General features: G+C 34.7%; 1 protein-coding gene across 9 annotated transcripts in view; it reads right to left on the reverse strand.

The window, feature by feature from the left end:
* Nucleotides 1–20679, reverse strand: part of BIRC6 (baculoviral IAP repeat containing 6) — a 237804-nt gene that overhangs the window by 175155 nt on the left and 41970 nt on the right. For all 9 annotated transcript variants that reach the window (XR_010934089.1, XM_067703312.1, XM_067703310.1 and 6 more), the window contains exons 6-11: nt 19925–20007; nt 15526–15748; nt 15284–15444; nt 10863–10921; nt 5116–6510; nt 892–1041 (exon numbers count right to left, since the gene is read on the reverse strand). Coding sequence is in view for 8 of the 9 variants with exons in the window: in XM_067703312.1 (XP_067559413.1) it covers nt 892–1041; nt 5116–6510; nt 10863–10921; nt 15284–15444; nt 15526–15748; nt 19925–20007 (2071 nt within the window). In the remaining variant the exon portion in view is untranslated. The remainder of the gene's footprint in view (nt 1–891; nt 1042–5115; nt 6511–10862; nt 10922–15283; nt 15445–15525; nt 15749–19924; nt 20008–20679) is intronic.

A 20679-nucleotide genomic window follows, 5' to 3' on the forward strand; every position in this document is an offset into this window, starting at 1 on the left:
GTTTGGAATACATTTGAGTTTAAACACATTTTTTCTTTAAAGATTCATTAAATTTCTTTTAAATGCTAGGTTTGGGGAATAAAATGTGGTAAGTGCTAAGAATAAAACATAACAGCACAATGGAAGTACAAAAGGACTGTGGTATAGGGAAAGGATAAGGAAAGAGAGCTTAGTGTAACATATGAAGAGCATGAAACTGAATACACTTAAGAAATCATGAAAAGTTTCCTATAACTGGAGGTTGAGAAAAAGACTAGTTATTAGCCCACAGAGCAAGTAAAGATTTTTAAGCAGGAGTAACAATGCTAACATTACTTCTTTTGAAAAACAAGTTTTGGAGGACAGTAGAGAAGATGGGTAGGAGAAAAGGCAAAAACAACAAACAAAACAAAACCTATCTAAAGGTTCACAATGGGGCAATGAGAGTCTGAATATATCACCCCTGGGAAAGAATATTTTTTCAGCATTTTTATTCCAGTAGTAATGTTAGTAATATTAGCCATTCCACTCACTTTACACTTACTTAATGAACTCTTCTCTTTTTCATATGCTTTGTTGCTCCCTAACTAGACCGAAAGCTCCTTAACGACCAAAATAATGTTTTTACCTCTTAGGTGACTTCACCAAAACTGATCAACCTACCACAGGTTGAGAACCATTTCTTATTCTAATGTTTACAACATTTTCCAACTACTGAAAAAATAGTGATAAACAACAGACAAAAACAAGCCTGGCAACAGAATGTCCACAAGGAAATGAACTCTCTCAAAGTAACCAAGAATTGACTATAAATGAAATAATGTTTAAGATAATATAAGAAAGATCCAGAAAACTTTGAACATCACAAGAATTTGCATTTTTAAGAATCATTTTAAAAAGTTAATACCATACCTGAAATGCCAGGACTTGAAGGATTTGATAAAGGTTTGGAACCTTCTGAAGACGGTTCTATTCCTTTAGAAAGAGATCCATCCACTAGTATGTCAGCTTCATCAATATCATCACAGGTTCCTCCAATTTGGAGAAAATGAAGCTCACCACCTACAGTGTAGTAAAATTCCATCAACGTAGGTACATGAAAAATAGGTAAACAGACAAGTGTCTACTACTTAGTTAAGAAACTTAATTTATTTTAATTTCACTCAAAAGGCAAAAAAAGAGGGCTACCAAAGTGACATATCTCTAAGAATTCAGAAATCAAACTGTCAAGGAAAATTAAATTTAATGATGAAAATGGCAAATACATAAACATATGTAAAAATAGTTATTTATCTAGTACTTACATGTGTAAGACACTATTTTAAATGCTTAATTCATTTAGTCTTCACAAATAACCTTAAAGTAGGGAGTATAATTGTGGCCACTTTACAGATGAGGAAACTGATGCACTAGCTATGTTGGAATCCACAGCCCAATCTCTTAATCACAGCAGTAACAAAACTGAACAAAGATTCTTAATTTTTTGAAGCATTCACAATAAAATGAAATCAAATCAAATTTCTATTTTTCATTATTTCTATCACAGAAAAGAAAATGGAAAATGAGCTTAGCAAATATTTAAGAACAAAAAAAAAAACAAGAATATTTGGAGATTCGCTTCCAGAATAATAAGGAAGACAAAAATCTTATTCCTGAAAAGCATCTATAAAGTTGGACAAAACTGTAATTTAAACAGAGTGGGTCAAACGGTGAAAACCAGCAGATATGCTACTACTGCCACAGGGGACTCTGATTTGGAAAGCTTGTCCGCTTAAAGTGGCTCAGTGGCGAAAAGAAGGCCCATCTACTCTACTATCCGAAGTCAGAATCCTGTGTAGGACAAGCAAAACACTAGAAATAACGAGAGATTAAGAAAGAAACATAGGGGGCTTGGTAAACATTCCACACATCCCACATTGATCAGAGGTTGCAAATATGTGCAGCAAAGACCAGATGGGGTCCAAGCCATCAACATATTCTCAGTCAACCAAGTCCCCATGCCTACGTAGAAAAGACCTGAAAGGGCACAAGAGAAAATAAAAATAAAGATAGTAACAGCCAAGGCACACCTGAACACAACCTTACCAGTAAAGGTGTTTCGTCACAGCCAATTATCAAAATCATTGGCTGAATACTAAACTATGTGGACAGAGAGGCAACAAACAAGATACAAGCCTTAAAAATAAAAATCAGAGGGTTTCCCTGGTGGCGCAGGGGTTAAGAATCCGCCTGCCAATGCAGGGGACACAGATTCGAGCCCTGGTGCGGGAAGATCCGACATGCCACGGAGCAACTAAGCCTGTGCGCCACAACTACTGAGTCTGCGCTCTAGAGCCCGTGAGCCACAACTACTGAAGCCCGCGCACCTAGAGCCCGTGCTCTGCAACAAGAGAAGCCACTGCAATGAGAAGCCCACGCACCACAACAAAGAGTAGTCCCCGTTCGCCGCAACTAGAGAAAGCCCGCCCGCAGCAACAAAGACCCAATGCAGCCAAAAATAATTAAGTAAAATAAATACATTTTTTAAAATAAATAAATAAAAACCAGAGGGGGTAAAAAAATGAAAGAAACATCAGTGGCTGCTCACTGCAAACGAAACAGATTTCACAGATTTAGGCCAGGTGGGTTACCAAATAACCAATGCAACAACCCCCTCCAAAGGGGGGTAAATCATAGTCCAGAGTTTCTACAACATTATTTAAAATGTCTAGTATTAAATTAAAAATTATAAAACATGTGAAGAGTGACACATGCTCAAGAAAAACAAAATCAATGAGAAATATCTCTGAGCACCCATATTTAGATTTAGCAGACAAATACTTCAAAGAAGCTATTGTAAATATTTTATAGAATAAAAGGAAACCAGGTATAGAGAATTAGAAGAACGAACGGTGAAAATGACTCAACAAATAAAGAATCTCAAAAAAAAAAAAGAAATTATTTTAAAAGAACAAAAGGGAAATCCTAGAGTTGAAAAGTATCTAAAATGAAAAAGTTCACTAGAGACTCAATGCAGATTTGAGATGACAGGAGAAGGAATCAGTGAAATAAAAACAGATCAATAGTTGTGTGTTATACATGAAAGTTGTTAAGAGTAAATCCTAAGAGTTCTCATCAAAAAATAATAATAATAGGGAATTCCCTTGTGGTCCAGTGGTTAGGGCTCCACACTTCCACTGCATGGGGCACAGGTTCGATCCCTGGTGGGGGAAGTAAAATCCCACACGCCATATGGTGGGCCAAAAAAAAAAAAATTAACTTACAACATTAATTGTAGATTTTTATCAAAAGACTCAATGTTTCTCCATGAGAGTCTTATGCTATTTGAATATACTCACAAGACAGAGTCAAATCCATTTGATTTACAGTCTACAGTGCTTTTCAAAAATCTACTTTATGGACTGTCATACATACATTTTAAAACATCAACTTTTCTGTCCTCTTTATTGTTATTAATCTCATCTTTTCAAATGCATCTTGATCAGTCAACCCTTAAAGAACTGGGGGATAATTTTTAAAGTGGTTAACTTCTCAGGCTTTCTCTTGTCCTTCAATTCATCTAAATAAATTCCATTACATGAGATCACTTCCTAGAAATTTTCATTGTCCAAACTCCATGAAAACATTAATCTATTTCATAGCTTAAATACTATTTCTCCTCTGAATCGCCAAAAGCTATCTCATCAAATAAATCAAATCATTAAACTCTGATTGCGTTTGTGGAAACTACTAGTATCTTATGAATATGTGCCCTGGGACCAGGTAACTCAGGTTCCAAACCCAGCTCCACTTCCAGATGGCCTACAGCAAATTATATTGTTTTCATTTTTTAAATCTTTCAGATTAAAATATTCCAAAAAATTCAATGTATGGGTGTTCTGCTTTTATTACATTGTGGCAGTTTAATGTAGTTTAAGCACTCTGATGACAGACTGCCCAGGTCTGAACGCTGACTCTGTCATTTATTAGCTCTGTGACTTAGGCAAGTTACTTAACCTCTTTCCCTCGGTTTCCTTATCTGTAAAATGGAGACAATAACAGTACATAACTCATAAAGTTGGTGTGATGACTAAACAAATTAACAGAGGTAAAACTCTCACAGAAATGAACTGGCATATACATGATTAATAAGCTCAATTTATCCTTGACACCACATAGTATTTTAATGGTTTTTCTGAAAGTTCTATTATTCTAAAATTATTCTACACTGCTCATTTTTTAAAATAATCTAGTTGGATTTTGATGTTATTTGAAGATTTTTTTTCCCCTTGTTATTTCACTAGATGTGTTTCAAAGAAGGCAACCCACACCACTACGTCCACTGTTATCCTTCTTAGCCAAACTCTTAAAATCTTTTTAAAGAGAGGAAAAATTCAGGTTAATTCCTACCAGAACCACAAATGAGATGCATAACTCTTCCCAAACCCAATTCCTCTGCCAGGCATTGGTTATAGTTACTTAGGCTTCAAATATTTCCTGGCCCTAAATTCCTACTAAACAATCAACAGGACTATTCATTTTCTTGATATTGTCAGTAATTCCTTAGTAACACTATCTGTTACTCTGTATGAAGCCTCAAATGTTGTAAAACTGATTCACTATCAGCAAAAGGTTAAGAGTAAATAAGACAAGAAAAATTTATTTGGCAAAACTAATAATTATTTACTAAATACTTTTATTTCAGAAGGAAATAAGGACATGTATTTGTGCCAGAAACTTTACATACATTATTTCATTTAATTCTACCAAGCCTGGAAATAGGCTGCCTTGTCCTAGTTTATAAATAAAGAAACAAAGGTTTACTGAGTTTAAAGTAACTTGTCCAAAGCCACAAATTTGAGCAGATGCAGAGTCAGGACTCACAGAAACAACAGCAGGTTATTTTCTTGAGGTTAAAGCAGAGAAGATACTTTCTGAGAGACTTATTAACTTATTTAAATTAGAATCCTTACCTAGGGCAGTAGAAAAAAGTTTTAAAAACAGTTAAAACAGTAGAAAGATTTACGACTTCATTATAAAAAAAATAAATTTCCATCTATATGGATCTAAAATTCATGTTAAGTATGCACATAAATGAATGCCATATACATTGATTTTATAAGATTTGTAGAAGAACCAAACTAATCAATAGCTTACCTTTGGTGCATGCACACAGCCTGTCTGTGCCCGAGCAGTAAATGACAGAAACAAATGTGTCTTGTTCCTCAGTGCCCTCCTTTTTAGGAGGTTCCACTTTGGCCAAAATTTCAAAGTTTGAAAGATCTAATATTTTTACATATCCTCCCTGAGTGGTTATTACCAGGTGTCCAAGAGTAGAAATATCAGACTTTTTCTCTCTCTCAATGCCATTCTTTGAGGTTAACTGCATTTCCTCAGCAGGTTCCTCATAGTCATCCTCTCGATTATCCAGTATATCTGGCGGAAGCAAAATGAGCGAGGTAATTGTGTCCTGGGGATCTTTGATATGTTGGATTTTTATTGGCTCCTCTTCTAAAGTCACTATCCGAGTGGCATAATTCATTTTATAAAGTATTAAATATCCACCACTAACATTCCTCTGCTCAGGTTGAATTATCAAAGGAGTCTGTACATCTGCTGGTGATTCGTGTTGGATTATACTAATATTTGCACCATTCACTACAGCAAGATTTGATTCCAGCTCACCTTTCCGTCTATTACATAGTGCAGAGTTTAACTTATTTAAATTATTCAAGGCCTCTACTTGATTTATTGCACTCAAGGATTCAACAGGGCATGTCCGCAGTCCTACTAATAAATGAATTCCATCAGCACAAGGAGTTATTGAGTCTATACAAAGATTCTCCTCCTCCGCAAACTTTGGCAGCCTCAAACACTGAACCAAAGTCCCAGGCTTGGGAAACACAGAGTTCCACTTCTCAGAATCTGGAGAGGTAAGGTTGGCTGCTGCATCTGCAAACTGCTGAATGTAAGTCACAGGAGGATCCTGCAACAACAACTGCTCCTGACTATCCAGCTCCATTTCAATAATCTGTGGAACTGTAAAACCATCATCGTGCAAACTTTTACTCATTATATTGTTCATCTGTGAAAAGATTTTTCCTGCTTTCTCATCAGATTCCTTGATGCTATAAAGAAGCAAAATGGGTAAAGTCCTTCTTACCAGAGGAAAATTTAATTCTGAATTAGTGCAGGATTCATTGTCAGTTGACCCTTGTTCTGATATACTTTCACCCTGAGTTCTGCTTAAACCATCCAGTGACCTGTGAGAATTACTACTAATGGGTGAGGTAGCAGGAGATTTATATGTTAATAAACCTCCGGCTAATAAACATGGAAAGGGAATGGTGTGTTGTTCCTGGTGCTTTTCCTTTGTCTTTTCACTCTTAGAGTTGGTTAAGCAAGGATTTGCCCCAAGTTCTTCAAGATCCTTAACAGTATCTTCAAGAACATTTGCAACAATCTCCCACTGAAGTTTTTCTGGCTGCTGGAGGATGCTGAGTGCTGTTATATCAAGGCTCACGTCCATGGCTTCCTTCTGTGATGCATGCCCTTTGAAAAGGAACAATATTCATTACAAATGGCCTTGTGAATATAAATCAAAATCTGTAGTATAACATTTTCATTAATTTTCTTTTTTTTGACTCATCCAGTTGGTGCATTTTAATTACACTAGTGGAAGAATTTAAGACCTTTTAAAGGAAATTTAATCAAACCTGAGATGAATCTACTCAGAAAAACCACAGAGGTATTAAAGAGTTTCAAAAATCATTTTTAATTCAGAATACATTCTCCTGGCAATCTGTGAGCAAAATCTTTAAAAAAAAAAAAGGAGGAAGAAAGGGTTAAAGAATGAAGACATTATTAGTATCAAAATAAAAGATTTCTGTCCTTCAACTCTAAACCAAAAATATACTCAATACTACGCATATGTCATTTATGCACTTTGAAGAATATCCATGAAACATTACTGTAATCTCAGTTCATCACCTCTCTCCTACCCGACCATGCTAATTATCAGCTGACTGTCATAGCATGCAATTTATTTCTAACCTCAGCTCAGAAAAAATAATAACTAGAAAAAAAAGTTCCCAAAATCAGTCATTTTAAGTGAAATATAAGTGTCTTCAGTATTATCCTCTCATTTATAGTTCATTTCAAGTCAACTACATTACAATACCCTTACTGACCTTTTGTCTACCATGTGATCTTCAAGCTGTCCCCTTACAAATAGTATAAAGGTCATTCCTCAGTCTCAATGCTCCAAAAATACCATCTCTCTCAACACAAAACCCTGAAGTAGGTGTCAGTCAACCTCTAAACCAGGTATAATCTCTTGATACTGAATGCAAAGTTTCAACCAATCTGTTTTTTTCCTCAATAGCACAAACTATCAGGCAACAACATTATTAGCAATAATAATGTAAAGGTCACTCTATGTAACTTGTGGAAATACCAAAAAAACTGGAATTGGTTTTACAATTTTAGATTAAGAAGAGCATAGAAGAGTAAGGAAATAAGTATAAAATAACTCAAGGTGATTGCATGGAAGTTTGAAAGTTACCCAAGTACAGGAATGAGCAACAGAGATTCATGGAACATCCAACACTTGAGATATACTGAAAGCTCTGTTTACACCATTTTTGTTAACGATTTCATATGCAATATCTTCAAAATGCTCACGGACAGCTTTATCTAGACTTTCCCATTTTCTCAGCATAAACTTCTCATTTCACACAATGTCACTATTATCATCTAAAACTAAATCCATTTCTAGCAAAGCAGAAAAAACTTTAGTTATAAACTTAACAATTTAATTGTACTAATGAAGCTGTTTAACCACTCATTTGACTATATTCATGTGCAGCCTTTATATTGCCATGCAATATTTATATATATTTACTTTACAAATTTACTCATTTAGGTATGAGGCTGAAAGCTGAAACATTATTTTGAGTGAGATTTTTATAACATGCAATACACTGTAATAAATCTTGAGGATGCTAACTATCTATTGGACTAAACTGAAACTTACTTAACTGATTTTTTTTTTTTTTTTAGTTATGGTAGGAAATTGCCAAGAAAAAGCTATTATGTACATATTAAAACAAAGTAAACTGACCATAAGTTACATATATTAACACACATTTAAGACAATATTCAAAAGACATGTGAGATGAGATTATCCATTAAAAAAGAAAATATAACAAGTGCCATTACTACTCTGTTTCTTCCCAACTATTTAATCGATGTCTAGGAAACAGCGTATGCAGTACATTCTCCTCAGAAGATTGACAAAGCACGACCACTGTTAAATACTGCAGTAAGGAAAACTGTCATCTTTACTTGTCTCAGAATTTCTCAAACCTGTTGGACCACAAAATAAATTTTTACAGAACATACCTACAAATATCCTGCAGTATAATATTCTTCAGATAATCATATTGGGAAACCCTTCTCTATTCTGCTTACTTAGGTAGTGTCAACCCACAGTTCTGCCAGCCAAACTTCCAGAGGTTTACATTAGGCATTTTCCTAGAACCATCAAATTTCAATTTGAACTGTTCTTCAATCTCTTGCCAAACATTCTTCTCCTCCTACACAAGAAGGTATGTACCCTTAATTCTGATATATGAACCAAAGAGCAAACTTTTCTCTCTGACATCATCTACTTACAAAAGTCATAACCTTCAACTAATAAACAGATAAAAGTCTCTTAGTCTCCACTCACATTTTTGAAATTAAGAAATATATTCTACAATTTTTCAGACCATATCATTCAATTTGACAGGAAGAACTTGGAGTTAGTAAATTTAAGTTTGGAAATAGCATCTATGACTTATTTTAGATACTTCAGGAATAAAATACATCTCCCATTAATATCACAAGCTCCAAAATTCACTAACAGTCTCTCAATATAAAAGAATTAGCTTAGAAGATACATATTTTACTATAAATCAATGAACTACTTACAAATCCTCAAATGAGGCAATTAAGAATTCTGAACTGCAAGAATTTTTTTCTCTTACCATGGTTACCTTTTAATACTACACGAGGACACCACTCCCAACCCTAAATGAGGTATCATAAAAAGAGTCAACAAAAATATACGGTAAGTGGGAAGTGAAGTAAACAGGACTATAGAATCTAAAGGAAGCGTGAAAGATCAAACGGGCGTAGATGAAAAAGATAAAGGCAGAAAGGGGATAAGGAAATAGATCAATATATAAGTACTATAATTACAAAAATACCTACTGAGATCCCTAGACCCAGAGGAAAGAGCTAGGCCACAGCATACAAAGGAAAGGATAATAGCTAGAATCAAAAAATTTAAGAGCAGAAAAAGGAACATTTAGTTCAAATACTTCACTTGACAAAGGAAAAACTGAAGCCCAGAGAGTTTAAGTGACCTGACAAGACCAAAGACTTATTTTGCAAGAGTTCAAGCTCTAACCAGATCTCCAGATAACCAGTGACCAATGTATTATTCTTCATCAGATTTTTCAAAATGCAATAGTAGCCCTTTCTTTTGCAAAGGGGTAACAAAGTGGAAAAAGAGCACTCTTCATCAGACTAAATTTTTTAAATGTAATCAATTATTCTTCCTAGAGCTAATTACACATTTGTATATTATTTGGGGCCATTTCCTACATTTTTCTTGATTGTTTTCATTGCTAAGAACTACCTTAAAAGACAAATGAGGGTTAACCCAAAAATCAGTGCAGTATTCTGTTTGGTGGCTTTAAAAAGATTTTACAACAAATTGGAATTGAGAGCACCTGCTACTCTATACTAACTTTAGACACGTAACTTTTAACAACTGAACTATACAAAACCAAGTCTCCCCTAAAGAGATTTAATAAGTCATATATGTCCTTATTTCATGACATTTGACATTAGAAAATAGCCAGAATTTAATAATGGTCACTTCTTTAAAATAGTGGCTACTTCCCAGGTAATCTGTTTACATATTTTTATCTTAATCAATTGCCAAAATTTTAAGTAACAGATGTTAATATCACTATTTTATATATTAGGAAGTGCAATCAGACTAGAGTAAGTGACAGAGTTGGGCTTCCCTGGTGGCGCAGTGGTTAAGAATCCGTCTGCCGAGGCAGGGGACACGGGTTCGTGCCCTGGTCCAGGAAGATCCCACATGGCGTGGAGCAACTAAGCCTGTGCGCCACAACTACTGAGCCTGCGCTCTAGAGCCCACAAGCCACAACTACTGAAGCCCGCGCGTCTAGAGTCCGTGCTCCGCAACAAGAGAAGCCACCTCAATGAGAAGCCCACGCACCGCAACTAGAGAAAGCCCATGCACAGCAACGAAGACCCAACACAGCCAAAAAAAAAAGTGACAGGGTTAGGATTCGAATTCTGAGATGCCTTGCCTATAATATAACTACATTAAAATATGAAGCATACTCTTTTGCCTTAATATTTCATAAGTTAATGAACAAGGCAGCATTTATTTGATGCCTTAATGTCTATGATTTTATATTTTATAATTTATTCTCTATTCCCCTGTGTTTTGGGGAGAATAAGAAATCATTAATAATTATTAATTTAAATGTTACTTTTATTTAACAATACAATACACTATACAAATAAGCTGAACACATTTGGAAGAGTTTAACGTCCCTGAAATATGTGACAAAGATTTAATAAGATTCATTTTAATTCCTTTGGCTCAAATAGGTACTATTTAAATTTTAAGTATGAAACTCTATGAACGCACAACTAATTCAAGATCTCTGATACATAATATTTGAGATTTCTTTGTGTATTAATGAAAATTTAGAGTTTGCACTAAGAAATACAGAATTAAGTGGTATTTAGCTTTACCTAAAAACTATATAAATACAAGGATATAAAAAAAAGATTATCTAATATTTTTTACATACCTGTCACAGAATCTGATCTGGAGTGCTCTTCACTGTCTGAATCCTCCAGTAAATCATCACTTAAAAGATAAATTAAAAATTAATTTCCATTTCAAAAAAAGTATACATAACATGAGACAGCAAAGAAAAAAGGACAATGTTACAACCATTGTTTTGCAACTCAAACAAGCATCACACAACTAGCTTAAATGATATATAAGTAGTTTGAGACCCTAACTGATTAACAATGCTAATAATGAATCATCTTAAATCATTAAATAAATGTTTGCCTGAAATAGAGTGTGGTAATCTCTAAAAATTTACAACAGAATCTATGGGAATTCGACAAATGAATAGGTACGACTAGGGATAGTCTGGGTAAATAAAATGAAAAAAGAGAAAAACAGCTAATAAAATCAAGCACAAGCTTCCAGTAGTAAAATTTTAGTAACTATTCTATTACTGAACTCAGAAAAGTTACCCTAAAACCAAATAGAATAGCTGTATAAATATGTGTGTATGTAAGTGTTTTCACACAGGTATGCATTTCATTTGTGTTTTGCTTTTGGTTTTTTTCCCTTGTTTGGGAGGGGCTGTTAAGACCACCTTGATAAGCAGGAAAACTACTAAAACTCGTAACTCAGGAGTCAAGACAAGACTCTTTTTCCTCTTCACTCAGGTGGCCAAGAAATTGCCAGCCTCTCTCTTTGCATCTAACGTTATCCTCAGTCTCCACTGTTAGCAAACAGGAAAAAAGATATAATTACAGACCACTCTAGCACAACATTAGGCAGTGTATGAACTAACAATCAGCACATTTACAGCAGTTCTAAAATTTTGATAACCTAAACTACAAAAATTAAAAGATGCATTTCACAAGAAGGAAAAGTAATTCTCCCTTTTTGAAACAATATATTGCACCTTCCATCTGAAATACCTAGGCATTTATAATGTTATTTTATTATGAAACGTAACCTGGAAATGTCCCTTAGAAATGCTTAAAGTAATGTCTGAAATTGGGGTGGGAAGATACTTGCTTAGATATCTTTGACATAATTTCCGTGTTTCAGTCTTTTCAATTGGTAATAATTAACCATAAACAAATTTTGTGCTATAATTTAAAAATAAAAAAGAATGTGAAAAAGATGAGCTGCTAATTAGCCTCAAGCCATTCAAATATTAACTGGCTAGTTTCAGAAAAAATAATAAAGATATTTGGAAAAATAAATCCTAAGAGGAAAAATGAATGATTGGGAATTATCCAGAATGAAGAAGTCCAAACCAAGAAGAAACTATAGGTTTTGAGGGCTTTTGCATTAAGAAAAATAGCCAAATTTTACCCAGTTACAGAGACAAAAGATAAAATCTAGTAGTAGTATATTTTAAAGAAGGAATTCAGCTGTCTTGAAGTTACAGAGAATGTTACAAAGGGTTGCCAGATAATTGCCTTAATTAGCCCACAAAAAAACAAGCTTTATTGTGAAATTCTTCAAAATAAAATATTTAAAAAAACATTATTTCTTCACAGAAAAATGCTCATACTACTAAGTGATAAAATCATATGAGTAAAACCACTAAACTGTACACTTAAAGGGTGAATCTTCTGATGGGTAATGATGCATCAATAAATTTTTTTTTTAATCACACGGGTTTAAAAAAAACTATACACACCTAAACGTTAACAAGACTGGATGGTATGATAATGGGGACTCTACTTTTCTTCAATTTACTTCCATATATTTTCTAATATTTCTACAATAAACATGCATTACAGTTGACCACTGAACAACACAGGGGTTAGGTGCACCAACACTCCATCCATTAAGTGGAAAATCTGTGTATAACTTATACTAATTGCCCTTCTGTATCCGTGGTTCTGCATCTGCAGATTCAACCAACCACAGATCATGCAGTATTCACTATTAAAAAAATACACACATAATTGGATTCACGCAGTTAACCCATGTTGTTCAAGGGTCAAATGTACTTATATAATAGACACTAGATTTACTGAAGTCTTTTACATGATATAAAACCTTTTCCAAAGTAATAAACATGCAAAAAAATATATATGGTAAGTTTAAAATGCTTAGTTAAGATTATATATGCTAATACTACAGGTGTACCTTAGTTTTGATATATAACTAAGATATACAATACTATAAGCAATTTCAAAGTTAAACTCAGGAAATTTTTGTAAATTTGAAAGACATAACATACAAATGAGGCATCCAGACAAAAATGTTAATTCATTAAAATTAAATGTGTCCCAAATATTCTTCCTTAAATAAATTCAGAACAAAAACAAATGTTGCCTTCTAAGTAGAAATAGACAAAAAACAATTGCCAAGCAAGCTATACTGCTAATTACTTTAAACTTCTTGGTTAAGCTTTAATTTCTTCAGTTAATGTATTATTATTCTTCAAGCTAATGAAGCACAGCATATTTTAAGACAAAATATACTATATATACTATATCTCGTGCCACAGAGGCAGAGGTAGTCTGGCTCATTATATCTACCACCAATTCGACAGGAATCCTGCTACCTCTGGAGGAAAGGAAGGAGAGAGAAAGGGCTTGAAGCTCCACCTCTTCAGCTTCCCCCTACCACCCTGACACACAGTAATCTTTGTATATGACTCATTTCACACTATCTTGGGAGAAAAGGGTCATTCTACCCTGGAAAGATTTTAAGTCTCTTAAAAAAGCAGGCAGAGCGATTTATATCTCAACCCTAGCACACGAGCTCAGATAATACCTGTCCGCAAGAAATACTGGACAAGTGTTTACCTAAAATGTACATTTTACCAAGGTGTGTATATGTGTGTGATCTTAAAACTACATCCTGACTCAATTTTTAATCCTCAAATTACAAAACTGAGTCAAAAGTTCTAGTTAAAGTCAGTGTTCAGGACACACCAGTTTCATTATCTTCTATGAATAATTTTCCACTAATTTCAAAGTAAATCAAAAGATCACGCATGCTTACTTTTCAGTCTTACTGGCAAATATGGTCAAATTCAAGACAACAATGGGCCAACTGCTTTCCCATCAAGCTCTCACAGGGACTTAAAATAACTGAGAGCACCATGAAGCTTCAATTCAGTCTGTTCCAGAACTCAGACCACATTCATTTACCTACTAATAATTTCCACATACTAATTAGCAAGAGGGACTAGACAGAGGTAAACTTCCCATTTTATATGTTGTGAATTCCCCATTAATTTAAATAATGAAATCATTTCCATTCGTAAAGTTTTATATTACTTTTTTTTTTTTTTTTTTTTTTTTGTGGTACACGGGCCTCTCACTGTTGTGGCCTCTCCCGTTGCGGAGCACAGGCTCCGGACGCGCAGGCTCAGCGGCCATGGCTCACAGGTCCAGCCGCTCTGCGGCATCTTCCCGGACCGGGGCACAAACCCGTGTCCCCTGCATTGGCAGGTGGACTGTCAACCACTGTGCCACCAGGGAAGCCCCTATATTACTTCTTAATGAAAGTGCATGCCACCAAATAAGCAGACTGCGAAATAAAAATGATAAATCACTGTGGTGTAACACCAATCACACATCAGTAACACAAGAAGCCCTGCAAGTGAAATGATAGATCTCAGTATACCAGGACACCTGATCAGTTACACAGGCTCCATTTCACATGGCTACCGTCAGAATCTTAAAAAGTGGTAGCTGCTATTGCTGAAAACAAGCTGAGTGGCTTATGGACCCCTTCATTCTGCCTACATTGGGAGTATCGCAAATGTTGCTCTATCTATAATCCTACCCAGTTCAGAGTTACAACTGCAGAGCTTCTTTGGAGACAAGTAGGTAAGATGGGATTTTAATTGACTCTCTTTCCCCCACAGAGGTCAAATACAGCCACAGAAATCATCAATCTCCAGAAAAGCTGAATAGAATAGAATCCAGCACAACAATTCCACCAGAATCTTTCCTTAGCATTAATTATTGTACCTCAACTCACTGTTGACTACTGATACATTTATTGTTTTAAATAATTAGATCACCTTGCCTAGCCATGGGTTATTTCACTATTCATTACCACTTCTATATTGTAGCTGCTAATGAAAAAAGGGGAAATGAACCAAATGATTCAACTGCTCTATGACAAGATTTAGAAGAAGGCAAAATTACAAATCTAATCCAAGGATTTCATTTCATTATTTAGACCTTACTTTTCAATGGTGTGATTATTCCCAATTGGCATAGACTGAGATAGAAAATAAAGTATATTTTATAGACTATGTTGTTTGTGAATGACAATTTCTTTCAAGAATCAATTATTTCAGATTTCTAACCAAACACTGAGTCTCTAATCTCTTGAGACTAACAACGTTTTCTGCCTCTTTAATTAGAATTAAGAGAATATACAATTTAGGAAAAGAAAACACTTAACTTCTGTAAATATTATCAAAACAAATTTACATACCTATCTCCTTCCAATTTTGGTATATCTGAGCAACTAGACGAGTCTTCCAGCCATGCCAAAGTTGGTCTCCTAGATTCAACTGCTGAGCTTGGTTCTCCTGAGAGAATAAGCTGTTGTACAATTGCTGGATCATATGCATTAATTTCAAATTTTAAGTGCACCTAAACAAATAAATGAAAAGCCTAAATTTACAACGGATTTTTTCTCAATCACTAATATGTTTCTTCAAAATTAAAACATACCTTCATAAGTTTGGAAACATCCCATATACAGATCTTTCCTCGTTTCGTTGCAGCAGCTAAAAAGTGAGGGCAGCTCCCGGACCCAAAGCAAGATATTCTGTCAGTTCCATCCGTGCAAGGGAACTGCGCGGGACTTGTTGCAAGAGTGACTGACAATGGCACATTCTGTGTGTGCTCACCTTTCACAAACGGGCAGTTTGGGGAATGTCTCTCGTGTTCAGACCTTTACACAAATTAAGGAAGGGAAAGTTTACTGAACAACTAAGCCGTTAAGTCTGTACACTAAAAGAGAACTCCACGATATTTTTTCTTTAAAAAAAAACAATTAATTGAACTTAAAGTATTCTTTAATTAAAGACTTAAATAGCAAATTGTTTCATTTTACTGAGATCACTCTAACATGTTAAACTACTCACTTTAACAGCAATTGTTCACTTTAACTGATTACAAACAAAGCCAGTCTCAGATGAAACAGATAAATGATACAGTAAAATTTATATCATATTAATATACTGATAAAACTGTTTAATCTCCTTATATTTCTTCACACTAGTTTCCCACAGCTTTAAATAAATAATTACTTTGTTTCAGTTTAAAATTTTCTATGTATTCTACAGCATGGTGACAAAAGATAACATTACCATATTGTATATTTGAAATTTGTGAAGAGGATGTATCTTGAATTAAACATTCTTAACACACAAACACAAACTGGTAACTATTAGAGGTGATGGATATGTTAATTAACTTGATTATGGTGATCTTTTCACAATATGTATATATACTAAAACACCAGATTGTACACCTTAAATGTATGTAATTTTTACATGTCAAAGTTATCTCAATAAAGTTGTTTTTAAAATAAATAAATAATCCATACGTAGATACAGACCCACCTATCTATATAAGTGGCCACAGCTGTAAAGAGCATACAATAAAACTCTATAAATGCCATTCATACTGCAAAAAACTTTTTTAGTAAAGACCTGAAGGCAGAAAGATCTCTAGAGTATGGATAAAATAACATATATCAAAAACACAGATATACCCTTCACATTCACTATCAGACTCCATCAGACAAATAACTTTAAAGAAACTTGGATAATGTCTATAGATTGTACATTATTTCCTTCACATAAATACTTACTGAGCAAAATGAAATGGTAAATTAGTTTACTAGAAAACCCTAACATGTGTAATAAGAATAAAATACTAGGACCTCAGATCAAGATTGGTATACTGACTTAAAGAATTTTCTCAAATATTTAAAGCAGGATCAACTTAACACTTAAAAATTATCTGCCCAACTTTGTGACTACTTTATTTCTTTTTGGTTATTCTTTTTTTTTATTTTTTTAAACTTTCACTAGCTGTAATTACAAGGCATTATTTGAAATGTAAGAATGCTGCCATCCAAAAAAAGAGGCTTTTTTTAAAACCCATTTTTATACTTCCATGTCAAAGAAAGGAAAGCTATACTCTATAAAATATTCCATGGGGTATATATATTTCTTTTTACACTGCACCTACAACTTACCTATAACCATATATAAATCCTGGACACTTTACAATACACAAGGTGTCTTACGTTAATGCTTTTACATGGCATCTGCAGGCGCATGATATCTGAACTGGATTCCTTCACAGCCAAACCTTAGGGTATTTTTCCTCTTTCCATCTTTCTCTCTTAACCTGAGTTTTAACTTTTTAATTAAAATTTTATTTACACAACATATGACTATCTGAAATACAGCAAAAGACCCACTTCGGTTATAACAGCCAACCCCAGTAATCTCCTATCCCACCTCCAGGTAACCACTATTACGAATTTAATATACTTCTAAAATATTTTTATAAGTTTATACACATACAGGTACATTCAGAAAATATGGGGTTTTTCATTTTAAATAAACAATATTATTATATGAATCATTCTACAACAGCTTTTTTTTTTTTTTTTTGCTCTTTTTATAAATTTATTTATTTATTTATTTATTTATTTAATTTTTGGCTGCATTGGGTTTTTGCTGCTGTGCGTGGGCTTTCTCCAGTTGTGGCGAGCCGGGGCTGCTCTTTGTTAAGGTGCATAGCTTCTCACTGCGGTGGCTTCTCTTGTTGCGGAGCACGGGCTCCAGGTGCGCGGGCTTCAGTAGTTGTGGCACATGGACTCAGTAGTTGTGGCGCCCGGGCTTAGCTGCTCTGCGGCATGTGGGATCTTCCCGGACCAGGGCTCGAACCTGTGTCCCCTGCACTGGCAGGCGGATTCTTAACCACTTCGCCACCAGGGAAGTCCCTACAACAGCTTTCTTGATACAATAACATATCTAAAAGGTACTCGTGATTAATAGAGAGCTAACTGTTCATTCCTTTAACTGTTGGATCATAGTCAATTACATGAATATATTTTACTTAGGTAGTCCCCTCCTGAGAGGCATGTAAGATTTTCCAGTTTTTCACTACCATGACCATTTTGCGCTTCCTTGCATGTAAGAGCAATTAATTCTCTAGTGTAAATTAGAAGTGGAACTGCTAGATAATAAGGGGCCCATTTTATTTTATTTTTTTAAAGTTCAATCTCCCTCCAAAGTGGCTCTATCAACTCCCACCATCAAAATATGAGTCCCATCTTCCCCTAAAAATGAAAAATCTGCATTCTATTCCTCCTTTCAGATTCAGAAGGTACACAGGCTCAGCTCGCTAGCCCCCATCAATCCCATTCCCTCTATCCATTTGGAGCACTGGCCCTAGGCCCTCAGAGACTCTACCAACTGCTTAAGAGTTTGAGGAATCCTGAATCCCGGGGCAAAGAAAAGGTAGAACCCTTGATTTCCTGACCATATCAAGAAAAGATGGGTTTTAAACAGCCCAAGTTGGAAATCTGAATCAACTTTCCCACAGAAAAATATTTATGAATAAAGATACATTCTATAATGTTATGGTATAATTTTTCAGGTGTGGGTTAAATAACTTTCTGAGGATCAGCCTAAGAAACTAAAATATACGTGTTAAAATGGTTGCTATATATATAAAGATGGTTTCATGGGGAAAAGACTAAATTCCAAACAGAACCTTAACCTAAATTGGAAATTGCTCATACTCAACTCTCAGTCAGCAGACGCAATTTCAATTTTTCATATTTTCAGTATTTCCCACTGCAACCTGGAATCCACATGCACACTCTAATAGGCTTTAGCAAGTTCACATCAGCTGATTAACATTCAGAGATCTCGAACTAATTATAGTACAAAATAAGTGGTATATCTTAAAACCAAATCCTGGCTCCATGACTTACTAGCCAAATGATCTTCACCAAATTTTATTTTTTTTATTTTAAAATGGTATAATAATTCTTATCTCATAGAGTGACTATGGATTAAACTGGAGAATATTCTCAATTCCCTCCTATAAAATGGAGATGATAATAATACCTAACTCATAAAGCTAATGTGAGAATTAAATGAGTTAAAAATATATAAAATGTGTAGGATGGTACCTGGTAAACCATATTATATAAATATTTGCTATTATTACCATTTTATTTATTTATTTATTTATTTTTGGCTGCGTTGGGTCTTCGTTGCTGCGTGCGGGCTTTCTCTAGTTGCGGCGAGCGGGGGCTACTCTTCATTGCACTGCGCAGGCTTCTCACTGTGGTGGCTTCTCTTGTTGCAGAGCACAGGCTCTAGGCATGGAGGCTTCAGTAGTTGTGGCATGTGGGCTCAGCAGTTGTGGCTCATGGGCTCTAGAGCACAGGCTCAGTAGTTGTGGAGCACGGGCTTCGTTGCTCCACAGCATGTGGGATCTTCCCGGACCAGGACTTGAATCCACGTCCCCTGCACTGGCAGGCAGATTCTTAACCACTGTACCACCAGGGAAGTCCCACTATTTCTATTAATAGGGACTCTGAGTAGTTATTTCTAAAAATGAGGTTCCAATACATGATCTCTATTGTTTAACCAAGTTCTAAACTTTCATGCACTAGAATTCAAAACCACCACAGACTCCCTAGAATTACTTCAAAATTAGAAATGCAAATCATAAAGGCCCGCCTCCGTGGATTCTCTATTGATGACCTGCCCTCAAAAGAACAAGGCTAAACTGCTGAATTTAATCATGCTTTTTAAACTTATTTTACCATAGCCTTCTAGTTTTCAGTCAGAGTCTAGTTCCATTCTTTGGCACTTCTCCCATGTACACATCTTGGAAAGTTACACATTAGAGATCCTGTATGCCAAGTGATATGACAGAGCATAGACAGCATTACCTCACTCTCTTAGGACAGAGGCAAAAATATAGATGACAAAAGGCAAGAATATTAATATACAGATATCAGAAAAATAAAATTTAGAAGCACATTTATAGAACTTAGCCTATTACATTCAGAAATATCAAGACTCACCAAGGTTCATCAGTAGGTTCCCAACAGACGAGACATACACTACAAGTAAAACACATGGCTCTATCATCTCCAGATGAGGCAGGCTGCAAATTTATAAAGAAGACGGAAAAGGTTTATCAATATTAAAATTGCTTAATAAAAACTCTTCTAAGTAAGTTCATAATTTTAGGTAAAATTCCATATTGAGGAAAAGAAAATTAGCCTATACTATTAGGCCTCAACAATATACTTTTAATCCCCAAACGTTTATAAATTTGCTGCCTTATTTGAAAAATTATGTTTCATCAGCAAATGACCACTAAATCAAATATGGAGACACACACATCCTCAATCTCTGATCTAGCATCTTCTAATTGTATTACTAAAGTATTTTAAATATAGTTAAGTATATGAAAGGAAATTGTCTAACAGGTTTATTATTAAAAACTGAATTCTATACTACTACATAGGAAAGGGCAAGTAAAAAGGAAAAGCAAACTAGGGAACGTAATTAAGGTAACATTCTTTAAGTAAAACACATATGACAAAATGACATTTATACATATATAAAATCTAAATCTTAACTGAAATATACCTCTAAAAACTAATATTAATATTTTTGAATACTTACTCTACTTAGCACTTAGTATGTCTACAGGTGTAAATATATTTTTTAGAAGACTGAGAATAATCAGCACCTAATACAGGTACAAGATTCTAGAAAACCTATGATTTGATCTTTGCAAAAATGGAATACAGGGACTTCCCTGGTGGTC

The sequence above is a fragment of the Pseudorca crassidens genome, chromosome 14, assembly GCF_039906515.1.
Source record: "Pseudorca crassidens isolate mPseCra1 chromosome 14, mPseCra1.hap1, whole genome shotgun sequence".
Lineage (NCBI taxonomy): Eukaryota > Metazoa > Chordata > Mammalia > Artiodactyla > Delphinidae > Pseudorca > Pseudorca crassidens.